At 44.8% G+C, this 26,543-nt stretch overlaps 1 protein-coding gene across 3 annotated transcripts in view; it reads right to left on the bottom strand.

Moving 5' to 3' along the window:
• Positions 1–1,534: 1,534 nt before the first annotated feature.
• The window catches only part of SLC36A1 (solute carrier family 36 member 1), a 210,481-nt gene continuing 185,472 nt past the window's right edge, over positions 1,535–26,543 (bottom strand). Inside the window, exon 12 of one of the 3 annotated variants that reach the window (XM_034960830.3) lies at positions 1,535–2,948. In XM_034960830.3, coding sequence (XP_034816721.1) covers positions 2,831–2,948 — 118 coding nt within the window. In that variant the 3' untranslated portion in view covers positions 1,535–2,830. Of the gene's footprint in view, positions 2,954–26,543 lie in introns of all 3 variants that reach the window. The other 2 variants (XM_034960833.4, XM_055112810.2) reach the window with 2 other exon arrangements.

The raw sequence follows: 26,543 nt of genomic DNA, 5'->3' as shown, positions 1-26,543 counted from the left end.
GCACTTGATATGTACTAAATGCTCAGCAAGATGTGTTAAGAAAATGAATTAACTAATGAGAGGTTGGCAAGTCCAGAGTAGAAAAAGCCCTGGAACCTAGGGACAGGACAGATGGACACTGGAGTCTGAGAAACCAAAAAGCTTTCAGAAGAACCCTAATGGGGCACAAGAATGGGCATCAGTTTTCTGAATCCGAGAGCACATGGATTTCTGTTGTCATTAGATCAGAGGTCCCAGAGTTATTAGACTCCATACCTCCTTTTAATAATAAATGGAGACATAGATAATGCAGTAGACCTCAAGTCGTAGAGCCATTCGTTGTGATCCTTGATTCATGACTCACTGTCATTGGTTGGTCTTTGCATGACTCTCTTTTGCTTTTATCTATCAGTCGATCAATCAATCTATCTGCTACCTATTTATCTATCAATCATCTATTTACCTATCAATCATCTATATCTGTCATCTATCAATTGTCTATTTATTATCTATATATCTATCAATCTATTTATCATCTAGCCATTATCCATCTATCATCTATCTGTCTACCTATCTATCTATCTATCTATCTATCATCTATCTATCATCTTTCAAATAATATATTGAACACCCATGAGCCTGCCTCCCCACGTGAGAACTGGAACAGTGGCGACACCTATGTTCATTCTCTATCCTGTCCGCTCTGTGACCACTCTCCTGAATTTTGTGTTTATCTTTCCCTTATGGTTTTTTTTTTTTCACAGAGTTTCACTCTTGTTGCCCAGACTGGAGTGCAATGACACAATCTCGGCTCACCGTAACCTCCGCCTCCTGGGTTCAAGTGATTCTCTTGCCTCAGCCTCCCAAGTAGCTGGGATTACAGGCATGTGCCACCATGCCCAGCTAATTTTGTATTTTTAGGAGAGACAGGGTTTCTCCATGTTGGTCAGGCTGGTCTCGAACTCCTGACCTCAGGTGATCCGCCCGCCTCGGCCTCCCAAAGTGCTGGGATTACAGGCATGAGCCACTGCGCCTGACCTATCCTTCCCTTATGTTTAACAATTAATATAATTCCCACATTTTCTAGTGATTAGGAAAAAATAATAATAAATATCACAGCAACATAAGCAAAAACACACCCACACATGCACCCGTATATATCTAAGCAATATGTTGTATCATTTTAGGTAATTTTAAAATTTATAACAAATGCTTTGTTTTTACATTGATAAAACACTTATAAATAATGTCCTGAGCCCTGCCCTTTTCACTCAACGTTGCATTATGAGTTCAGGCTTATCCATATTGCTGTGTATGGCATATTACATTCATCTGCACTGCTGTATAAGATTTTGTTCTGTGTTTGTACCACAATTTATTTATTTTCCTATTTATGAGTGGTTGGGTTTTCTTCTGTCATGAATAACTGCTACACGTGCATTTATGAGTTTCTCTGGGGCCTATCTCCTAGGTAAATATATATCTAGGAGCGGAAGGAATTGTGGGGTTGTAGGAGTATCAGTCAGGGTCTAATCAGAAAAAACAGAAACCACTCTATGGATTTTCAGATACTTTTAATTTTGAAATAGTAACAGATTCACGAGAAGCTGCAAAAATAGCACAGAAAAGTACATGTACCTTTCCCCCATTTTCTCCTGATAATAATGTCTTAGATAGCTATAATACAGTATCAAAACCAGGTCACTGGTATTGGCACAATCCACAGACCTTATTCAGATTTCACCAGGGTTACATGCATTTGTTTGAGTATGTACATAGTTCTATGCACACATAAAACTTTATTACACGTAGATTTGTACAACCACCACCACAATCAAGATACAGAACTGTCCCATCACCACAAAGATCCCTCTGGCTGCCCCTTTTTAGGTACACTGATTTCTTTCTCCAACCTCAACCCTGTCTTTAACCCTTGGCAACCACTAATCTGTTCTTCACCTCAGTAATTTTGTCATTTCTAGAAGGTTATGTAAGTGGAATCATATAGTATGTAACAATGTGAGACTGCCTTTTTTAGTTGGTAAAATTCTCTTGTGGTCCAACAAAGTTGTTGCATGTATCAATAGTTTTTTCCTTTTTATTGCTGAGTAGTATGGTAATCAATAGCTGAGAAGCCTCACAGGAGGCAATGAGGCAACCCATAAATTAATAATAGCAGGAAGCTGTTACTACCCCTCCCCAGGACTAGAGAAACAAAGGGTTAGTGTCACCAGAGCCCAGGGCCAGGGTCACCTGGTAGAAGTTAGAATCATGGCTGGCTTTCCTGTGGGAACTGGACCCATCGGAGAGCTGTGGCCACCACAGGGGATGTTACCTGAGAGGAGTAGGGGAGGGTGCTGGTTGAGAAACACCTTGGCTTCTCCCTTCTTTCCACCTTCCATTCTCTCTCTTTTATTAACTGAGCCCAACTGGAAGCAAGGTGACATGGCTGCCGAGATCCTGCTGGAAAACTGAGCACATAAGGGCATAGCAAAGAGTGGATCTGAGGGCAAACAGACTCAGGACCTGCACAGCAGCCTATGTGAGTGTTTGATTTTACAAGATAATGCCACACTTTTTCTAAGTGAGTGTCCTGTGTCCTAATGCATACCCTTATAAGCGATATGTAAGAGATCCCATGGATCCGTATGTTACCCAATACTTGGATTGTCTAGCTATTAACATTTTGCCATTTTAGTGGACATAAAAGCTTATCTTATTGGGTCTTGATTTACATTTCACATGAGGTTGAACATCTCCATATGTTTGCTGGCCATGAGCATTTCTTCTTTTATAAAATGCTTTTTCTTTCGTCCATTTCTTTCTGTTTTTTTTCTTCTTTCTTGTTGATTTATAAGACTTCTTTATATATTCTTGGTAATAAACCTTTGCCAGTTGTAAATGTTGCAAATATCTCCTCCAGGTGTGCAGATTGTCTTTCCACTTTAAGTGAATACAAATATTTCATACTACTCTGCAACAAAATTCATAGACAAGATAAATTAAATTTAACAAGTCAATATGATACCTTAACTGTAAAATGAAAGGAGAAATGCAAGTAGTTATCATAAAACATAACTTCGGCCGGGCGTGGTGACTCACACTTGTGATCCCAGCACTTTGGGAGGCTGAAGCAGGCGGATCACCTGAGGTCAGGGGTTTGAGACAATCCTGGCCAACATGGTGAAACCCCATCTCTACTAAAAATACAAAAAATTAGCCGGGTGTGATGGCAGGGGCCTGTAATCCCAGCTACTCGGGACGCTAAGGCAGGAGAATCACTTGAAACCAGGAGGCAGAGGTTGCAGTGAGCCAAGATCGTGCCACTGCACTTCAGCCTGGGTGACAGAGCAAGACTCCATCTAAAAATAAAAATAAAAATAAAAATAAAACAAAACTTTTCAGTATGTAAATGCTGAGGCATGACTTCTTTAGAAGATATAATGAAATTGTCAGATGTGTATGCCTACTTAGAAGAATAAAGTTTAGATTTAAGAGAATAGATGGAGCAGAAGTCATACCCATCTAGGAAGTACAGACAAAAAAAGATCAGAGGTATGGATTAGGTAAAGAACAGACCCGACTTATTCATGTATACTAACAGAAGAAGGATAATAAGGTTAACTGAGAAGGGAATGGCCTACCAAAAGAAATTACAAAGTGTGGAAGAAGGGAAGATGAGGAGAGGTGTGAGCATTGCAAATGAGTTGGGCCTTGTGTATAAGCGTAGGGTCAAAATCTTGAGCTTTAGTGACACTTGAGGACTTGGAGCCACTCATACTGTCGTGGAGGCCCATAGCAACTCCCCACATGTCCAAGATACACTTGGCCTCTGATTCTTCAAAACACCTGGAGACCATATCCTTTAGGAGGTGATGGGGACCACAAGATGATTGAGGAAAAAAAAAAGAAAAATTACACTATAAGGGGTATAGAGAATTTATGTGGTAGATATCTGGGGACAGTATCAGTCAGGCTGAAAAAAAACAGGCAACCAAAAGATACATAAATAAGAACATAATTTTTCACAATATAGCTTTCTTATTGTGCTACCAAAAATTTAAAAACATGAAACACGGCAATAATATATGTTTTAAACAGCCTTCATAAATGAAATAAAGTGTCTGTATTTCATATATCTTTGTGCTAATTTAGTAATATTTAGTTCTCCATCTGTTAAACAGAAGTCTCAGAGCTCCTTGGTTACATACTCGCAAAGAGTTATGGCTACAAATGCAGATGGACACAAGTGGGTTGAAAAGGTGATTCCCACACAAGTGGCACTGGTGACATGATTTTGTGAGATGGTGAACAACTCTTGCTCTGGACCAAGCTAAGTTCAAGCATCCCTTGATTTACAGGGTCTTTGCAATTCAATATATCTTAAATGCAAAACAACAACAAAAACAAGCCAGGTGTGGTGGCACCAGCCTGTAGTCCCAGGTGCATGGGAGGCTGAGGTGGGTGGATCTCTTGGGCCCGGGAGTTGGAGGCTGCTGTGAGCTATTACCATGCCACTGCACTCCAGCCTGGGCAACAGAGACCATCTCTAAACACAGCAAAACAACACAAAACAGCACAAACCCAAACCACTTTGTTGATGTTTGTAAAGGGGAGTTCGTTCCAAGCTCAGATCATCTGTTTATTGGAAAGCCATGCAGGAGGTGAGTCAATTCTTCACTGTGCACAACTGTCTCACCCACTGCAGGATGTCGAGCTTCTCCAGCTCCTGCCCCACCAACGGCCAGTTAGAACACTTTACTGGAAGCTTACCGAGCGCTACTGGCAGAGACCAGCAGGGGGAAGCCTGGCTCAAGGAATGAAAACTCCTGAGCCTCATGCTCCCAAGCCTGGAGGAGCAGCAGCATCAGCTAAAAGGTTCTCAGGACATTGAAGGAGTGAGCTTCACTTCACCACCCACACCCACGCTACCACTATGCAGGTGGGGAAACTGAGTCTCAGAAAAGAGAAGGAATTTGTCATTTGCTTATTATCTACTTTTAGTGACACAGCCAGAAAAGGAATCCAATAGGCATAAGCCCAAAAACCTAGAATGTCATCATCCCTGAGCACTGACAGTTTCATACCCCCAGTTCTCAGCCATTGGACAGATGGAAAGGAGGCAGAGCCCTCTCTGCCCTAAGTATGGTTGTTGAGCTTAGAAGAGAAGGCAGTGCGCAAAAGTCAAAAGAGACAAGTCAGGAGGAGACCTGGTCTGGTTCCAGTCCCAAAAGTAACTGGATGACTACATGATCCCAGCCGAGCAACTTCCATCTCAATTTTCTTTTTGCAATGAAAGTAATACACATGTGATAAAAATCTACCAAACAAAAACTTCAAACTGTGCATAAGGGTGTAAAATGAAGTAAATTAACTATGAATATTTCTTGCATATCTTTCTGGAAATATATATATTAAACTATAAAAATAAAATAATACATAAGCATATACACATATTTTTTGTTGCATCAGTGGGATAACACAATATATTTGATGTGCTTTTATTTATTTGTTTTTTTTTTTTTTTTTGAGACATGGTTTCACTCTTTCACCCAGGCTGGAGTGCAGTAGTGCAAACACGGGCTCACTGAATCCTCGACCTCCTGGGCTCAAGTGATCCTCCTGGCTCAGCCTCCTGAGTAGCTGAGACTACAGGTTGTGTGCCACCACACCCAACTAATTTTTTTTTTGTAGAGATGGGATCTCACTATGTTGCCCACTCTGGTCTTGAACTCCTAGGGGCAAGGAATCCACCCGCCTTGACCCCACAAAATGCTGGGATTACAGGAGTGAGCTACCTTGCCCAGCCATGCTTTGTTTTTAATTTTAAATATCACTCATAGGCCGGGCACGGTGGCTCACGCATGTAATCCCAGCATGTTGGGAGGCCAAGGTGGGCGGATCACTTGAGGTCAGGAGTTGAAGACTAGCCTGGCCAATATGGTGAAACCCCTATCTCCACTAAAAATACAAAAATTAGTCTGGGCATGGTAGCTCACACCTGTAATCCTGACACTTTGGGAGGCCAAGTGCGGGTGGATCACCTGAGTTCAGGAGTTGGAGACCAGCCTGGCCAACATGGTGAAACCCCGTCTCTACTAAAAATACAAAAAATTAGCTGAGCGTGATGGTAGGTGCCTATAATCCCAGCTACTCGGGAGGCTGAGGCAGGAGAATCGCTTGAACCTGGGAGGCGGAGGTTGCAGTGAGCCGAGATCATGCCACTGCACTCCAGCCTGGGCGATAGAGCGAGACTCCATCTCAATCAATCAATCAATCAATATCACTCATAATTTTTCCATAGTAATGAGATATATTTGCCTCCTTCCTTCTGGTGGCTGCATGGTATTTTGTAACACCAATGTAGCAGTTTAATGCTGCACTTACTGATAAGCACACCCTGTACTGTCTCTTGGGGTGTCTTGCACTGACAAAGCACACTACAGAGGACAACTTGGTACATACATCTCTGTACACAAGTACAAGGATTTCTGTGGGATGAAGTTCCACAAGTGGAATTGCTGGGCCAAAGAATGTATGTGTGTCTAAAACATTGACAAATGTTGCCAAAATTTCCTTCCAAATGCATCACTTTTAACTTCCTCTGGCACAGGAGAAGGCCATCTCATCTTCTGGTCAGCATTGGGAAGTACTCATCTTGGGGGCCTTGGTCTTTTCATCCAGGAAATAAGAGGCTTCGCTGGGCACAGTGGCTCAGGTCTGTTATTCCAGAACTTTGGGAGGCCGAGGTGGGAGCATTGCTTGAGCCCAGGAGTTTGAGACCAACCTGGGCAATGTACTGAGATACTGTCTCTACAAAAAATTTAAAAAAAATTAACTGAGCATGGTGGCGTGCACCTGAAGTCCCAGCTACGTGGGAGGCTGAGCTGGGAGGATTGCTTGCACCTCACAGGAGGAGGCTGCAGTGAGCCAAGATTGTGCCACTACAGTCCAGCTTGGGCAACAGAGTGAGACCCTGTCTCAAATAAATAAATAAATAAGAAATAAGAGGGTTAGATTGGATGATGCTGAAGCTTCCTTGCATCTGTAACTTTACATCTGCAACTCTTTCCACTAAGTTGTCCAGCTTGAGGAGTAGAATGGGGCCATGAACTTAAGTAGTTCATTTCTTCTCTTCTCCCCTTCCTTCCCTTCCACGTTCTTCTTTCTCCCTGTCTAGTCCTAGGAGAGTGGAAAAGGCATGAGGCCACCCTCCTCAGGCCAGGAAACCTGGTTCTAGAGGCAGCCCTGGATCCGAACCAATGTGGGAACCTACCTAAGTCCTTCCCTCCCACCCTATCTGTTTTCCCACCTGGTTTAGCAACTGCCTTCCCTCCTAGGGCTCCAACTTCATAAGATGTTGAGATAACATCTTATGAAGTCTTTTGCCAAAAACATGCCTTTTTCTGCCCCTGGAAGGAATTAGTTTCACTTGTTCTGAAGAAGAGTCTCTGCAGGTACTTGTTACTCCTGCCAAGAGACCTGAGAGGCCCCAAATTCCTCAGCACCCGGATCCCAGATTCGCTTAATCTGACGCTGCTTGCTTCCAAGGGGCGCTGAGATGATGGAGTTACAAGCTGCTTAAAGGCTTACAGAGTGTCAGCTTGAAGGGAGGAGAGAGTGAGTGAGCGTCTGCCTCCACTTGGCTTGGCCTCTCGGATGAAAGAGCTTGGGAGAAGGGAGTGTTTACAGAGATCAATAAAGACACCCTGGAGGGGCCAGCATTCCCATTGGGCTTCTCCAAGAAGATTTAGGATTGACATCATTAAAGCCCCTAGGGAAGACTCTTTCCACCCCAAAGTTTCTTAACACTAGATTCTCAGATCCTGAAAGCACATAGAGCTTGGGAAGAACTATAGGGACTGCTCCACCTTGCACAGCTCTGGAGGTCTTCATTTACATTGATTACAAAGTGAATGGTGCGCCAAAGAGGCACAAAGTGGGCCAGGTCCAGGGGCTCACGCCTGTAATCTCAGCACTTTGGGAGGCTGAGGTGGGCGGATCACCTGATGTCAGGAGTTTGAGACTGGCCAACATGGGGAAACCCTGTCTCTACTAAAAATACAAAAATTAGCTGGGTGTGGTGGCACACACTTGTAATCCCAGCTACTCGGGAGCCTGAGGCAGGAGAATTGCTTGAACCTGGGGGGCAGAGGTTGCAGTGAGCTGAGATCTCACCACTTCCCACCAGCCTGGGTGAAAGAGAAAAACTCCATCTCAAAAAAAAAAGAGGTACAAAGTGGTGCTGGTGACAATATTACAGCAGCTAACATGATCATTTAAAAATGTACAATTAACAAAAACAAAACAAAAACCACCAATGACTTTTTGTTACACTCAAAACAAAATCCCTAAAGCTTTTCATGATTCAACCCTATTTTTCTCTTGAATCTCATATCCTGCAGTAGCTAAGTTCCAGACACATTGACCTTATTTCTGGTCTTCAAATGTACCCAGTGGCCTAGCTGGTTCCTGCCTCAGGGCCTTTGCGCAAGCTGCCTTTAGCTCTTCCCAAGGCTGGCTTCTTGTTGTTAGGAAGTGTTCTCCTAAAACACCACTTTCTCAGGGAGGGAGCCTCTAACCAGTCAGTCTAGAATGGTCAGTCGGTGTCTCCAAGGTTGCTCTGTAAAATGGGAGTGGTAATCCTCATCTTACCTTCCTCCCTGGGCTGTTTGTATTCATTCCCACCTTATAGTTTAAGTTCCATCTGCAAGGAACTTGTGCACCCCCCTTTTCTCTTTTTTTTTTTTTTTTTTGAGACGGAGTCTCATTCATGTTGTGGTCCAGGCTGGAGTGCAGTGGCACCATCTCGGCTCACTGCAACCACTGCCTCCCAGGTTTAAGTCATTCTCCTACCTCAGCTTTTCGAGTAGCTGGGATTACAGGCGCCCCCCGACCGCCCCCAGCTAATTTTTGCATTTTTAGTAGAGATGGGATTTCAACATGTTGGCCAAGCTGATCTCAAACTCCTGACCTCAGGTGATCCGCCCGCCTTGGCCTCCCAAAGTGCTGGGATTACAGGCCTGAGTCACTGCTCCAGGCCATTGTGCACCTTTTGAATACATTGTTCGTTTCCGTAGCACATTATTTCCAAACCACTTACTTCACTCATGCTTGTATCCACAGAACCTGCACCATGCCGAGCACTTCAGAGATGCTCAAAAATACTTGTTGAACACTGAATCAAGTCAGGGCAGTCTGGACACCCTGCAAACTGTGAAGTGCCCTACCTCCATGATAGCCACCCCAAATAGCAGAGAAACAGAGTGAGTCAGGAGGAACCTCATGTCTCCTAGCTTCATGGGTAGTTCTTAAAAAATAGAGAACTGCCTCATAAATTGTGAGCCCGGTGGCAATAACTCAATGAAACCCCATCACACAACAAAACTGAGGTTCTCCCAAAAGGGAAGATGACATGGCACATGAGTCATTGAGTTGATTAAGAAGTCAGTTCTCACCCCTGCTAGGCCAGTGCACCCCAGTGTCTGCTGAATAGAAAATGAATAGAGGGCCAGGCACTAAACGCCTATAATCCCAGCACTTTAGGAGTCCAGGGTGGGCAGATTGCTTGAGCCTAGGAGTTTGAGACCAGCCTGGGCAACCTAGTGAGACCCCGTCTCTTAAAAAAAATATATAGCCAAGCTTGGTGGCACACTCCTATTGTCCCAGCTACTCTGGAGGCAGAGGTGGGAGGATTGCCTGAGCCAGGGAGACAGAGGTTGCAGTGAGCTGTGATGGTACCACTGCACTCCAGCCTAAGCGACAGAGGGAAATCCTGACTCAAAAAAAAAGAAGGAAGAAAAAAAGAAAGAAAGAAAAAGAAAAGAAAATCTTACATACCTTGGGTGACAATGTATAGAAAAACTTAAGATTTACTGTAAGAGCAGAGGAGATAACCTACTTCCATCTGTCCCTCAGAAGCTGCCACATGCCTGTAATTTCCAGCCATTATCCTTTCATGAGTCCTGGGTGTGCTGTCCACAGAGGACACCTATGAAAAAGAACTTTAGCAACATCTCATGCCTTAGAAGAGGTTGTTTCTCCAATAAGCCATCTGAAAAAGTAAAGAATGGGGTCCTGAAGGGGAAGGGAGTTCCAGGCGATGGTGATGTTTGTTATATAGGGGGAAGTTTAGGGGTCTGGGCTCGTGGGTAAGAGAGTGGGAGGGAGGTGTGGTATCCATGCCAACCTCTGCCAATCTCATTTTGCCCCAGGCCACCCTCAAACTTGAACCACAGAGAACTGTTCAAATGCCAACTAACAAACACAAGCAGCAACAGAGAGCTGTGTGTGCTGGGGATAACCAGTCCCACGGGTTTGGGTGTAGCGGTGGTTTGGGTGTAGCGGGAAGCAATGCTTGGGTTTTGGAACAGATGGCTTTTAGGAAGCTGAGGAGGAGAGAGAGGGCTACCCCCTACCTCCCTGTGCCACCCTGCCCACCACCCCTGCAACCAGGGCTTGTTAGCCACAGGAATACTTGGCATCAGAGGCACCTCCTGGGGGACTAGACCACACAATGTGAGCCACCGTCCTTTCATCTTGCCTGCCTGAAGGGTGGGGTGGACCCAGGGGGCTGCCTCTAGTGCTTGGACAGCTGGGATGGGCAGAAAATGAGCAAGTTCAGCAAGGCTCTGATATTCTAGCTAACACACTCAGAGCTGTCCACACCCTGCTCCCTGCGGTCAACAACTGAAAATACCTACAAGAAACCCAATGCAACAAATAATGGCACCAGTAGAATGGGACCAGATAGTCCCTGGTTCTGTTGGTAAGGTTTGTTCCATTCATCCTCTGCTGCTTCAGGGGTGGAAATGAAGCCCAAGAACGTTGCCGGAGCTTAGTTTGAAGGGTGCTGAATAGGCCTCCAAAGTGCATGTAATTTTTCCTTCCTCTCTCCTTAGTCAAAGCCTATCTGCTTGTAAAGGCTCAGCTAAAGTCCTTTCCGGTCCACAGCAAATTTCTGCCCTCTGAGCTCCGGTGGCTGTTTTCTTCACCTGCGTGTTACATAGGCCACCCTGTGTCACCACTGATTATGACATGTCTCCCCAACTCATCCTCAAGCTCCTTGAAGTCGGGGGGATCACGGTGCCTTCTTTTATACCCTGGCACAGTGCTGAGCACACAGTAGGAGGCCCTGATCCAAGTCTGGAGCTGGATGGAAACTAAGTCACTGTAATTGTTCACTCCATTCTTGTTATAGATGAAGAATCCAAGACCCAGAGAGCAACAGGGGCTTGCACAAGGGAGAGCTCACCAGGGCTGGAGGTATTTGTTGAACAAAGATTGAAGGATAATGGCATTCCAGCGTGGTATGTCCACACTGGCAGGCATGGACACAGGAATTTCAATTGATGAGCCTGATATGTCCTTAAACTTTCAGATAATTTGCTTTTTAAGAAATCAGCTGGCTAAGTGCGGTGGCTCATGCCTGTAATCCCAGCACTTTGGGGAGGTTGAGGCAGGTGGATCACCTGAGTTTGGGAGTTCGAGACCAGCCTGACCAACATGGAGAAACCCCTTCTCTACTAAAAATACAAAATTAGCCGGGCGTGGTGGTGCATTCCCGTAATCCCAGCTACTCGGAAGGCTGAGGCAGGAGAATTGCTTGAACCCAGGAGGCAGAGGTTGCAGTGAGCCGAATGGCGCCATTGCACTCCAGCCTGGGCAACAAGAGTGAAACTCCATCTCAAAAAAAAAAAAAAAAGAGAAAGGAATCAAATCCTGTTTTAGCTGTTGGGGGTATTGTGGTTAAAGTAATTATATAGCACATCTTTTCTTAAAAGTGAATGATCAGTCAGGATTCTCTGGTTGTGAGCATCAGAAATTGACTTCAAGTCATTTAGCAGAAAAAATAATTACTGAAAGGATGTGGGGTTGCTTGCAAAATGGAAGGAAGAATTGAGACACCAGGCTTGGAAATGGCTAGGAGCTGGGCAACTCTGGAGATCCAGGTAGAGGAACCCCTCAATAGAGTCAACAAAGACACAGGTGGGATCAACTTCAGTCATCTTCTCCCTTTGTACCTTTGTAAGGTTCAAAGTCCTTAGATAGAAAGGCCCAGCTTGGGTCATGGACCCACCTCTTGACCAGAACTGGCAACATAACTTGACTGACAATTCTACCAAGATCACAGGCACTGGGAAGACAGGCAGTTCATCAAAAGGAAATCAAGGTGCTATTACCAGAGTGGGGGGAAGGTGGGGAACAATACACACCTGCTGGTCCCACACTTTAGTTTATTGGTTTAGAACAGGGATTAAAAAATTGCAGCCTATTGCCTATTTTTACAAATTTTTGCAAAAGTTTTATTGGAATACTGCTACATCCATTTGGTTGCTTTCACACTACAATGGCAGAGTTGAGAAGCTACGACAGAGACTATGGTGGGCAAAGCCTTTAGGAACAGAGAGTAAATATCTAATATTTTAGGGAAAAGTTTGCTGACTCCTGGTTTAGAATGCTGTGCCACCTCCATTAGTCCCCCATGGCCTGATCTTGAATAAGTCTCTTTATTGATTTTTTAATTTTAATTTTATTCACATCCATGCATGCCTAGATGGGGTCTTTATTCAGAAGATTTTATTTACTCATTTGTAAAATGGTGAGTTTGAGCTGTGCACTCTTCCCAGCTTTCCAGCTAACTTAATTTAGCCCAATTGTTCTATAATTAAGCTAGTACAAGTAGTTTTTTATAAAATAGGCTTTATACCCATTAGGATAGCTATTATTGGGTGGCAGGAAAGAAAGTAACAAGTATTAACAAAGATGTGAAAACATTGGACCCTCTGTGCATTGTTAATAGGAATGTAAAATGATGCAGCCACTATGAAAAACAGCATGGCAGTTCCTCAAAAAATTTAACATGGAATTACCATATGATCCTGCAATTCCACTTCTGGGTGCATACACATCTGAAAGAGATATTCGTACACTCATGTTCATAGGATCACTATTTACAATAGCCAAAATGTGGAAGCAACCTGTCTCTATTGGCAGGTGAATGGATAAATGAAATGTGTTACACGTATACAGTGGAATATTATTCTGCTCTAAAAAGGAAGAAAATTCTGACACATGCTACCATGTGGATGGACCTTGAAGACATTAGGCTAAGTGAAAGAAGTCAGTCACAAAAAGACAAATACTGTATGACTCCGCTTCTATGAGGTGCCTAGAGAAGTTGAATTCACGGATATAGAAAGAAGAATGGTGGTTACCAGGGGCTAGGAAGAGGGGGCAAAAGAGAGTTGCTTAATGGGTATAGAGTTTCAGTTCTGCAAAGCGACAAAGTTCTAGACATCTGTTTTACAACAACTATTCAACCGAAATAATTTTTAATTGTGGCAAAATATACAAAAACTGCTATGTATATTTTACCACAATTTAAAAAAATTTTTAAGTCTTTTTTTTAAGAGATGAAGTCTTGCTATGTTGCCCAGGCTAGAGTCCAGTGGCTATTCACAGGCATGATCATAACATACTACATTCTTGAACTCCTGGGCTCAAGCAATCCTCCTGCCTCAGCCTCCCAAGTAGCTGGAACTACAGGCATGCACCCCTTTGTCTAGCTTGGAAAAGCCTTTAAAGCTATTATATAAATTATCAAATTACGGAACCTCCATGAGGTCAGGGAGTTTTGTCTGTTTGTGCACTGCTGTATTTCCAGCCCCTAGACTGGTGCCTGGCAATGGAGTAGGTGCTCATTACATTTAAGTAGTAAGTGAATCCTGGCCACTTTGCAATGATGTTTCACAACTCTTGTAAGTGTGAGGGTGACATTGTACCCACTGTTTGAAGGTCAAGCCAAACCCCAGAGGGACCTTATGGGATTTGCCTGTTCCACTATTTCCTGCCACCGGCTGAAGTGCCCCAGCTCATGCCAGGGCAGAGGAGCCAACAATGCATAGGCTGTGACAACTGAGAACCAATCAACACCAGACCTCACTGGCATTCTTATAGATAACAAATAAATAGCCATGTCATAAAACACTCTTAGTTAATGATATAATTTGGCTGTGTGTCCCCACCCAAATCTCATGTCAAATTGTAATCCCCAGTGTTGAAAGAGGGGCCTGGTAGGAAATGATTGAATCGTGGGGCCAGCCTTTGCCCTTGCTGTTCTTGTGATAGAGATCTGGTTGTTTGAAAGTGTGCAGCACCTACCCCTTTGCCCTCTCTCTCTCCTGCTAGCCATGTGAATATGTGTCTGCTTCTCCTCTGCCTTCTGTCATGATTGTAAGTTTCCTGAGGCCTCCCCAGAAGCAGAAGCCTGTACAACCCATAGAACTGTGAGCCAATTAAATCTTTTTTCTTTATAAATTACCCAGTCTCAGGTATGTCTTTACAGCAGTGTGAAAATGGACTAATAAAGTTAATTTGCTCTGTCAGACACAAATACATCAAATGAGATCTGAAATTAAGATAAAAACAAACAAACAAACAAAAAACTAGTTCAAGAGAAACAATTCTTTTTTTTTTTTTTTTCTGAGACAGAGTCTCACTCTGTTGGCCAGGCTAGAGTGCAGTGGCCTGATCTCTGCTCACTGCAAACTCTGCCTCCCAGGTTCAAGCAATTCTCCTGTCTCAGCCTCCTGAGTAGCTGGGATTACAGGTGTGTGCCACCACACCCGGCTAATTTTTTGCATTTTTAGTAGAGATGGGGTTTCACCGTGTTGGCCAGACTGGTCTCGAACTCCTGACCTCAAGTGATCTGCCCGCCCAAAGTGCTGGGATTACAGGCATGAGCCACTACACCCAGTCACAATAGTTCTTATTTCTGCTATAATAACTCTGTTTTGTCCATTTCCTTCTCTTTTACAAGACACTCAAATCTGGAGTGAGGGGAGCTGTGATTTTCCTTTGTCCTTTTTTCTGCATTCTTGCATAATAGTGGGAGCTCCTCAAATGACAGTATTTTAGAGCTAGAAGAGCTCTTTTTTCAAACTTGCACTCTGGGAAGTTTCAAACATATGCAAAGGTAGACAAGATGGCATAAGGAATCCACATGCCCAGCTCCTAGCTTCAGGAATGATCAATTCACATCAAATTTTGTTTCATCTCTGCTCATCCCCCTCCAATCCTTTTTATTCTTCTGATTCAGAAACACAAGTAGACTTCCTATATTTTTTTTAAAAATTAGTTAATGTAAACTTTTTAATTGAAGAAAAATATGCATACAGAAAAATGCACAAATCATAAGTGTACAACTCAATGAATTTTCACAAACTGAGCACATCAGTGTAACACACACCCAGTTTAAGAAACACAACATAACCAGCTCTTCAGAACTCCTCTCAGGTCTCCTGGAAGGGCTCTTACTAATTAATTTCTGGTCCAATACTTTCATTTTGCAGTGGAGAAAACTAAGGCCCAATGGGGAAATAACTGTCCCAAGAGGACAAAGTTCAAGGCCCTACTATTACTTTAGAAGCAGACCTGGAAGTACAATGACCCCCACGGAACATATCCTTCTGAAAGGCACTTGAAGTCAAGGTACGAGCTAGCCCTGTCACTTGCTGGGATGGTTCCTCCATCCTGGCCATTCCCAAGGTTCTGTATGGACCTCGCCCTTGAGCACACACTCCTGAGAAGCCTCACATGATTGTGCTAGAAGGGCCCTTAGAGAACTGATCATCTTATGGTTTAAAAAAAAAAAAAAACAGAAAAAGAAAAAAAACCCATAAAACATTATTCTTAAAATTCCCTAAATTAGTAGCTTGTTATTGCAAAAAAAATGCTAAAAATAGGGAAACATACTAAGTAAATGTAGAGTATTCCCTTGCCTGGATTTGACTTAGTCAAGGGTACAAGTGGCTACATGGGAGATGGGCTTTACCTGTGTGTATGTGTGTAGGAGTGTGTGTATTTTTTTTTTTAAACAGCTGGAAGACAGAGCTGTTTCATTTCCTATTCTCATCCTTGGCTTTCTCTCATAGTCACTGTTTTGCTGCCAAAGGCTGCAGGAAAAGGAAACAGGAAAGGGGTAGGGTGATTGCCCCTGGTTATGTACCACAAGAGCCCAGCCTTCTTGTTAACTTTCGGTGTGGTGCCTTGGTGTGTGATAGAAACACAGAGCAACAAGTGTATTCTCAGAAGGTTAGAGGGGGATGCAACCTTAGTGTTCAACGAAGCAATCCTTTGTGTGGATGAAGATGGGGAAAACCAAGGCAGCTATGGAATTTCCTGGATCTCTCCCACAAGAGCTCAGATTAAACCCAAGTGTCCTTTCCCCCAGTGCTGTGCTCTTTGTACCATCCTCCCCTAGACTACTTGAGTTCCAGGTTAATCCCAATTTTTCTACTTATATCTGTTGTTCCTTAAACATAGCTGTGTGTTTGTTTTGTTATAGGTGTCAATTTGGAGTTTTTGAAATGGGCTCATTGTGGCAATAACTTAGAGAACCTGCCCTTGAGGAGCTAAGTCTGGCTAAGACAATCATGACTAGTAAGCATGTGCAGTAGTCAGAATTTGCTGGGTTGCAAGTGACAGAAAGTGAAATCAAATTAACTTAAGCACAAAGGGAATTCATTGGCTCATGTAATCAACAACTTGCAACTCCCGGCATGGCTGGATCAAGGGTCCTATAATTTCCATCTCTTAGCTCTGTTCTCTCTACATGTTTGCCTGTCTCCTGCTGCTTCTGAGCTCCTCCACATGGATAAGTGTGATGAGCTGAATAATGGCCCCCAAAGATGTCCATGTCCTGATCCCCAACATAAGGTGAATATGTTACCTTATGAGGCAAAAGTGATTCTGCATATGTGACCAAGTTAAGTATGAAATGAGATGATAAAATTATCTATGGGTGGGCCCAATGTAATCACCAGGGTCCTTATAAGAGGGGGCCAGAGGGTCAGAGTAGAAGGAGATGTGATGATAGAAGCAGATGTGCGGGCTGGGCGCAGTGGCTCACACTTGTAATCCCAGCACTTTGGGAGGCCGAGGTAGGCGGATCACCTGAGGTCAGGAGTTTGAGACCAGCCTGGCCAACATGGCAAAGCCCTTTCTCTACTAAAAATATGAAAAATTAGCCAGGCGTGGTGGCAGGTGCCTGAAATCCAGTTACTAGGGAGGCTGAGGCAGGAGAATCGCTTGAATCCAGGAAGCGGAGGTTGCAGTGAGCCAAGATTGTGCCACTGCACTCCAGCCTGGGCAACAAGAGCGAAATGCCGTCTCAAAAAAAAAAAAAAGAAGCAGAGGTGAGAAAGAGAGAGGGAGAGAGATGGAGTGGAGACAGAAGCCATGAGCTGAAGATTGTAGGGAGCCTAGAAACTGAAAAACAATCAAGAAAATAGATTCTCCCCTAGAGCTTCCAGAAGGAACATAACCCTGCCAACACCTCTTTTTTTTTTTTTTAGGACTTCTACCTCTAGAACTATAAGACAATATATTTATGTTGTTTAAATCCACTGAATTTGTGGTCACTCGATACTGCAGCAATAGGAAACTAATATAAGGGCCTTACCGCTCCAGGTTTACATCTTCTCATTTACTAATCTAGTAGTCCGTGGGGGTGGAGGATGTTTCTTTCTCTCTAAGTCCCCACAGGATTCCCAGAGAAAGATTCTCTTTGGCCACAGCCGGTTCAAGGAACTGTCTCTTGTGGTACAGATCGCTGGTGCCAAAATGGGAGGAAGAGAGCCAGCCCAGCCCAGGTTACATACCTGCAGTGGTGGTTTGGGTGGAGACAATGTGATTGATGGGCCCCTCAGAATCAGTTGGAATGAGGAGGAGAAGGCCTGCTGGACAAATGGAAACAGCCCATATGCCCCGCAGTGGCAATATTCCAAGAGCAATGTAAGGAGCTGAAACCAAGGGCTGCATTAGGAGGTGCTGATGGCAGGAGAGAGGTGTGCAAACCAGAGGAGAAGTTGGCAGAATCGCCTGAAAGTTCTAGGTCCTTTAGAACCATGTGAGAATTTCTATTGCGACATTGCAGAGTTGTCAGTGTGCATACTGCTGGAGAAGACTTGATGGGGTGTGCGTGTGTGTGCATGTGTGGGTGGGTGTGCACAGGAGGTAGCAGAGTGCAGTGGTGAAGCTCAGGAATTATATTTTTATTTTTAGAGACAGAGTCTTACTCTGTTGACCAGGCTGGAATGCAGTGGCTTTTCACAGGTAGTCATAGCTCACTATAGTCTTGAACTCCTGGGGTCAAGGGATCCTCTCGCCTTAGCATTCTGCGTAGCTGGGACTACAGGTACGCACCATCATGCCTGGCTCATCAGTAGTTTAGAACATGAAAAATCTGGCTTCTGTATTTCAGTTCTGCCACTTACTAGCTGAGCAATCTTGGGTAAGGTTCTTCGTCTCACCTAAGACTCAGACTCCTCATCTGTAAAATGGGGCCAATTGAAAACACTATGTCATGGGACCGTCGTGAAAATTAAATGAGATCAGGCATGTAAAGTGTCTAGCATGGTGTCTAGAACACAGTAAAGACCTCATTAATGGTAGCTATCATTATGATTATTTTGATTAAGGAGAAAAATCTCATAAAAGATTTTTGAGGGTGTGATTTGCTTTGTGTGCTCCTGGAAGGCAGAGCCAAGGTCAAAGGGTGGAAGTCATAGTTCAACATAAAGAAAAAGCTTTCTCTAGAGCTATTTGAAGACAGAACAGGCTGCCTTGGGGAGTGGTGAGCATCCAACCCTGGAGGTTCTCAGTACAGGTGGAGGGCCACTTAGAGGGGAAGCCATGGAGAGAAGAGACATTAAATTGGAGATTGGAGTGATTACCTTTGCAGTTTCCTTCTGGCTCTGAGAATCTGTGGTTTTCTTCCCTCGGTAGGAGACTTCTGCATATAAGTTGGGCAGCTGTGATTTCAGTCACTCTCCAGGCTCTATCAAGTCCACACGCATTTGGGTTCTGACATGCCCTGCCTGGGATATCTTCCAGGTTTTAAGCTTCCAGCCCCAGAGCATGACTCTGTCCCTAACTTGTTCTACCGGAGCTTCGAGAGCAGAGGAGGCATTGGTTTGTGCTCAGTAACCACCTCAGGAATCCCATCTCAGACAAAGGCTTGGGAAAACAGCCTCTCCAGGTCCTGGCATCCCGTTAGATTGATGCAAACAACAGCAGTTAGCATTTCTTGACCACTTTCTAAATGTGCGGCACTGTGCGAAGCTCTGGTACCAGCTAGAATTCAGTTCAACTGCATGGCAGAAGAGCCAAATCACCTCAACTTACACAGAAGGCTTGCTTTTCTTGTGTATAAGAGAAGTTTGGATGTAAGTAGTTGTGATTTGCTGTGATGATTTCATGCAATTATCAGAGACCCAACTCCTTTTATGCAGTTCTCTTTAGAGCAGCAGTTCCCCAAAGGGTCTCTGGTCAGGTAAGCTTGAGACACGTTACATACTATAACCCCCTTTTAGAGATTCACAAATTGGTGCCGATGTGCTCTGGACCCTACTTTGTTGCCCTGGAGTGATTTACTGAGATATATATATATATATATACATATATATGTGTGTGTATATATATATACATATATATGTGTGTGTATATATATATATATGTTTGCTTTTTCACCCAGTTTAACTTGCTAGAAAAAAATTTAAGTACAAAGAAGAAAAAAAGAATAAAAATATATTGTCTTTATCTTTTCACCCAACATAACTTTCATTAGGATTTTGGTGTGTTCTTCCAGACTAGATATACAAAAACTATGAACATAAATATTTACAAAAATGGGATAATTCTCACATGCTCTTCTACAGCCTGTTTATTGCACTTGGAAAGATATCATTGACAGGTTTCCATGTTAAGAAATATAGTCACAGCATCAAATTAATTTATTTGATTATTCAACAGTATTTATTTGGTGTCTACCAAGTGGCAGGCAGGAACTACTTCAGACAGGTGGAAAAAACTAGAAGCTGTCCTGTCTCTTCCTCTGGAGCTCACAGCCTTTCTCCACTGCACCATGTTCCACCTTGGGATTGTTGACTACACACATGTATAGCTTTAATTGTTTACTGAGAAATATATAGAGTGAAGGGAAGATGTTTTTCGGGCACGGCTGGTTAAATGTTTGCATGTATATGCCTCCATGTAACCACCTCTCAGATACAGCATATTTCTAGCACTTCAGAACGTACCTTCTTGCCCCTTCCCAGACATGGATCCCTCACAGTTGAAACATATTTGGGGGTGTGTGGATTTTTCATGGGAGTGGGTTTTGTCTCTGGAACTAGATAGAATGTAAGCTCCTTGACCTAGTCAGTGTCCTGCACCCCTCTTGATCCTAGAGGCCAGGGAAGGCTGGTGGGCATCACTGAGGGCTGGTGAGTGTGCCCTCTGTGCTTTTCATGCACCTATCCACCTGGCATAGTCTCAGGGGTCCTCCTGCACTCTCAGGTCAGGCTCGAGTGCTCCTCACAGCGGCACCCCCCGTTCTGTCTTGTCTTGGTATGCTGGAGTGGGGAGGGCAGTGGACAGGAGCACTCAGAGGATGGGAGGGTAGAAGAAGAAGGATTAAAAGCCTTATTCATGCTTCCCCCAGAGGCAAGCAGATTCCTGGGCACAGGAGTGATGAGTGCAAAAAATCGCCAGTTCTGAGGTGGGGTGGGAGATAGTCAATTATTGGGACAACGGAGGAAATTTGAATATGGACTGTGGATTAAATGGTGGATTGTATCAAAATTAAATTTCCTGATTTTGATCGTTGTACTGTGATTGCGTAAGGGAATGTTCTTACTTTGGGAAACACACCCTGAAGCTTTGAGAGATGCTATCTTTTACTTACTTCCAAATAGTTCATGCCTGTGCATGTGTGCGTTTGTGTGTGTGTGTCTGTAGGAAAGAGAATGATAAATAAAATAAGGCAAAATATAAACAAATGGTGAATCTGGGTCAAGGATTTGTGGGAGTTTTCTGTACTTTTTTATTTTTAAAAATAAATTTGAAGTTATGGTAAGATATAAAGTCACAGACTACAATGGCATGTGAGACCTTCCTGGGTTTTGGATGTGTCCACTCTATTTCTGGTGAGCTGCATGATCTTAGGCACCTGCTTTTCTCTTTGGTCCTAATGCGTCTGGAGTTGGTTCCTTCTGGTGGGTTCGTGGTCTCACTGACTTCAAGAATGGAGCCACGGACCTTTGGGGTGAGTGTTACAGCTCTTAAATGTGGCATGGACCCAAAAAGTGAGCAGCAGCAAGATTTATTGTGAAGAGCAAAAGAACAAAGCTTCTACAGCATGGAAGGGGAACCCCAGCGGGTTGCCACTGCTGGCTGAGGGGGTGGCCAGCTTTTATTCCCTTATTTGTCCCTGCCCATGTCCTGCTGATTGGTCCATTTTACAGAGTGCTGATTGGTCCATTTTACAAACCTCAAGCTAGATACAGAGCACTGATTGGTGCATTTTACAAACCTCTAGCTAGCTGCAGAGCACCGATTGGTACGTTTTTACAGAGCACTGATTGGTGCATTTTATAAAACTCTTGTAAGACAGAAAAGTTCTCCAAGTCCCCACTGGACCCAGGAAGTCCAGCTGGCTTCACCTCTCACTAAGACTTTACTATGTAGGGGAGGCAACTGGACACCACATGATCTTTGTAAGACTGATCAGCTCTGGCTTTCTAGAATTCTAAGGCTCTGGGCTTTTGGAATGACAGAATTACACAGGTGACCCATTGGGTGACTGAAGTGTAGGGTCCCTCTATGTTCCCATATTTATCAAATTACCTGGATTATGGAGTTTGCTTCCTGCTGGGCAGGAGGAGAGATGATTTTTCAGTGGCTGCCTTTCTAACAAATAAAAAAAATTCTTCTTTCTTCCCTCCTTCCTTCTCTTCCTTCTTTCCTTCATCACAATAAAAGTTGTGGCCAAATTACCATTACACTGTACTTTAAAAAGAACTAGGACATTTTTAAGAAGTGTGGAAAATAGAAAATAAAAAGTAAATGGCAAAGGCATCTATAATCTCACCACCCTAATGATGGCATCCATTTGACAGGTACAGTTTGTTAGAACAAGAAGGAATCCATACTTACTGTACAGCTGGGGAAACTGAGGCCCAGAGAGAGTGAGTAACTTGTTCAGCACCACATAGAAAGTTGCTGGCAGAGTCAGGACTAGAGATTATGTGTTTTGAGTTTCAGACTAACCTAATATTGGTTTTTATTTTATTTTATTTTATTTTGAGATGGAGTCTCACTGTGTTGCCCAGGCTGGAGTGCAGTGACACAGTTTTGGCTCACTGTAACCTCTGCCTCCCAGGTTCAAGCAATTCTCCTGCCTCAGCCTCCTGAGTAGCAGGGACGTGCCACCACACCTGGCTAATTTTTGTATTTTTAGTAGAGACGGGGTTTCACCATGTTGGCCAGGCTAGTCTTGAACTCCTGACCTTGTGATCTGCCTACCTTGGCCTCCCAAAGTGCTGGGATTACAGGCATGAGCCACCACGCCCAGCTGTTTTTTAATATATAATGTTATTTTTTCTAGTTATGTAAAAAACACATAAAATTTGAAAATACATACAACTCTGAGGAGCCATATCTAGTGGATTTTGCTTGCTGGTTTCCATACTCTAACAATCTCCAGAGTTCAGATGGGGCTCTCCTCTCTCTCTGGGGCACACACCTGGCCCTTCCTTCCATCCCAGCAGCCTGGGCAGGGCAGGGCGGGGCAGAGCTTAACTCCATTCCTCTGCAAGATGCTTCCTGGTGACAGCTGGAAACACCCAGGCCCTGAGTAGTCTTCCCTGCTGGCTTCTTCTCATCCTTCCATGGAAAGTTGGGCTGGGGTTAGTGCAACAACCAGGTGCTGTGTATGCCACCCACAGAGCCTGACTCCAGGGGCCAGGAAGATAAACCATATCTTACCTGAAATTTAATAATCACAGCTTCATTTCTATAACTGAAACTTTGGCCAGATTCCTCGGGTTGCCATGTCCACCTCTAGAAGAATGGGTTCATCGGAAGGTTGGGGTCATTCTGTTTGTGGGAAGAGAGGTGTCCTGCTCTCCTTTTCCGCACACCCCAGAACCCCTTTCGAGCTTTCAGCAAATAGCGAATTCTGCTCTGGGGCCATCCCTGGATGGCTTTATTGTGATCTTGAGGTAGGTCAAGGTAAGAATGCCCAGAAGCAGATACATTTAAGTTGTTTTACAAAAGAAAACAAAAATCCTGGTGGATCTAAAGTTTCCTGAGCTGCAGTTTTGGTGTAGGCACCCTGCTAAGTGCCTGACATGCATAAGCTCTTTTAATGCTCACTATCGCCCTAGGAGGGGTATTTTTTCTTTTCCCTGGTTCATTCATGGAAAACCTGGCTAGAGGGGTGAGATTCTACATGGTTGCAAACGGAGTAGGGATGGGTCAGAGACACAAATCCAGGTCTCACCCTGGGAGGAGGGAGTCACGGTTGCTTTGGGGGTTTGGCCATCCTCCAGCCCCTAGACCTTCTCTACCACTGTCTCTGGCACTGGACAAAGGCCCTGGCCCCCTACCTCCTACCAAAGCCCATCATTTTGCTCAGACTGCTATAAATTGAGACTTGGAGTGGCCTGCAGAGGTGATCCACACCAACCTCCGTCCTCCTTTCGGTACAGCCAAGGAAATTGCTATTAGAAGCAGGACCGCTGGGTTGCACAAGTCTGGGCACATTGTTTCATTGTCTCCCGTGTGAATGGGACTTCCTGAAGTTGTGAAACGCAGGGGCTGCGAGAGAGGCACAGGGACTAGTCCAAACCCCAGGGTCCGTGGAGGAGTCGGGACTTTAACCCAGAGCTAAGGCACTTCCTGGCAACTGGGGCAGTGCTGCTGAGGGTGCTCTGGGGAATGCGGAGGGTAAGTCTGGCCTCATGGGTCTATGCCCAGCAGGCGGGCCTGGAAGGCTTGCTGTCCAATCCAGCCATTTCTGAAGGGGAAGCCTTCCCTGCAGGAGGATCCACAGCCTCCCACATCTCGCCCTGATCCTGAGCAGCTCTTCAGGAGAGCCCGGCAGAGAGCAGCAAGTGGTGAGACCTCCTCCCTGAGCCGGCCGTGGCCCGGTGCCCGCCCTTCCACACGCCGCCAGCGAGCACAGGGCAGAACAGGTCACTTCTCTCTTACAAAACTTTCTGTGGCGCCCTGTTACCTGCAGGATGGAGGAGTCCAGACACTTTGCTCAATTTTCAAGGCCTGCCACAACCTGGCTCAAACCTGCCTTTCCAGCGGCAGCGGGCCACAGCCCTCTTTCCGATCCGTCGACCCCAGACCACTGCCCATGACTGCCTGATGCCTTGAGCTTTCCTGCCCTGTGCCTGAGCTCAGGCTGTTCTCACCTACCCAACCACCTTCCTCCTCTCTAACCTCTCGATCTCACCCTACTGAAACCTTACCTACTCTTTAAGTCTCAGTCCAAATAGATTTTCTCTAAGAAGTGTTAACTTACCAGAATCAGAATTATCTTTCCTCTGGATGCTGAAAATATTCAACTGTCCATTATCCATCCATGCATCCATGTCTCCTTCCTTCCCTCCATCTCTCCCACTGTGTCCTTGGTTTAAGAATTAAGTGAGGAACACTGCATGGTCTCTGCCCTCAATTAGCTGTCAGTGAGAGAGGCAGACACCTAAGCAAGGAACATGGTAAGTGCTGCCCTGGGGGAAGGGAGGTCAGCAAAAGCCTCATAGGGAGCCCAGACAGTTAATTCCCCTTCAACAAGTGGAGGAGACCTGCATGGACTCAGCTCCGCACTACATTTGGAATCAAGAGAATGGCTGATGCGACAGGCAAGTCGTCCAGCGCAGTTTGTCACCAGTACTGTTGTTGTGTGTCCTTAATAACTCCCCATATTAACATTTTCTTTATGCATGCTTTCTTTTTTTGTTTGTTTTGGTTTGGTTTTTGAGACAGTCTCGCTTTGTCGCCCAGGCTGGAGTGCAGTGGTACGATCTCATCTCACTGCAACCTCCGCCTCCCAGGTTCAAGTGATTCTCCTGCCTCAGCCTCCTGAGTAGCTGGGATTACAGGTGCGCACCACCATGCCCAGCTAATTTTTGTATTTTTAGTAGAGATGGGGTTTTGCCATGTTGGTCAGGCTGGTCTCGAACTTCTGACCTTAGGTGATCTGCCAGCGTTAGCCTCCCAAAGTGCTGAGATTACAGGCATGAGCCACAGGGCCCGGCATACTTTATGCATGCTTTCTGTATTCTTTTTGTGTCCCACGATAACTCTGCTATTTATAGATGAAGACACTAAGGGTCAGGGAGGGGAAGTGACTTGCTCACATAACCCAGCTAGTACAAAGCAGAGCTGAGACTAGAACCCAGATCCCCTGATTTCGAATCCACTGGCCTCTCCTTTATATCTCAGCTGCCTTCTTATATCCACTGCCTCCCTGTTACCTCAACAGCTGCTGAAAGACCCTCCTCCCCACTGAATTTAACCTTGGGATGGATATTTCTTCTCATTCCAATGAAAATTGGCTAGTTCCTGTCCCATTCCATCTCTGTTAGGGAGACAGAAGGAAATCACGAAAATTTCCCAAGGTAAGTAGGTCATTTTTTTTTTTTTGAGACGAAGTTTCGCTCGTGTTGCCCAGGCTGGAGTGCAATGGCGCGATCTCTGCTCACCGCAACCTCGGCCTCCTGGGTTCAAGCAATTCTTCTGCCTCGGCCTCCTGAGTAGCTAGGATTACAGGCATGTGCCACCACACACAGCTAATTTTGTATTTTTAGTAGAGACGGGGTTTCTCCATGTTGATCAGGATGGTCTCAAACTCCCGACCTCAGGTGATCTGCCCGCCTCAGCCTCCCAAAGTGCTGGGATTACAGACGTGAGCCACCGTTCCCAGCCTGTAAGTAGGTCGTTAAAAAATATTATCTGCCCTTGTGTCCATTCTCTTCAGAATTCCTTACTGGGCCTGGTGCAGTGGCTCACGCCTGTAATCCCAGTACGTTGGGAGGCCAAGATGGGCAGATCACCTGAGGTCAGGAATTCGAGACCAGCCTGGCCAACATGGTGAAATGCCGTCTCTACTTAAAATACAAAAAAAAGGAGCCATGTGTGGTGGTGCGTGCCTGTAGTCCCAGCTACTCAGGAGGCTGAGGCATGAGAATCACTTGGATCCGGGAGGTGGAGGTTGCAGTGAGCCAAGATCATGCCACTGCACTCCACCCTGGGTGACAGAGTGAGACTCCGTCTCAAAAAAACAAAAAACAAAAACAAACAAACAAACAAACAAACAAACCTCCTTACTCGACCAGTTTAAGTTAGCCCCTCCCCATCTCTAGGCTGCAGTTTGTCCATCTGGCCTAGCTGACTTACGGAGTTCCTTCCAGGGGCGGCCACTGGTCAGCATTGCCTTTCCTCATTCCCTCTCTTCCTTCCAAAGTTTTCAGGTGCTCAGCATGTACCAGATGCTATGCCAGAAACTGGGCAATCAGCTGACATGATGGTCCCTGCCTTTACACAGGACAACAGCCTTTCCCCTCTATCCTATTGAGAAGGGTTCTCTTCTAGTGAGAACTTGCAGCCACAGACCCCAGCAATTGTACATCCTTTCTAGGGATTCTCTTCCTGGTTGGTCATGCTTCAGCAATGTGACCTTGGCCAAGCCACATAACCCCTTTGGG

Source organism: Pan paniscus, chromosome 4 (genome assembly GCF_029289425.2).
Source record: "Pan paniscus chromosome 4, NHGRI_mPanPan1-v2.0_pri, whole genome shotgun sequence".
Lineage (NCBI taxonomy): Eukaryota > Metazoa > Chordata > Mammalia > Primates > Hominidae > Pan > Pan paniscus.
This window is presented reverse-complemented; position numbering and strand designations above follow the sequence as displayed.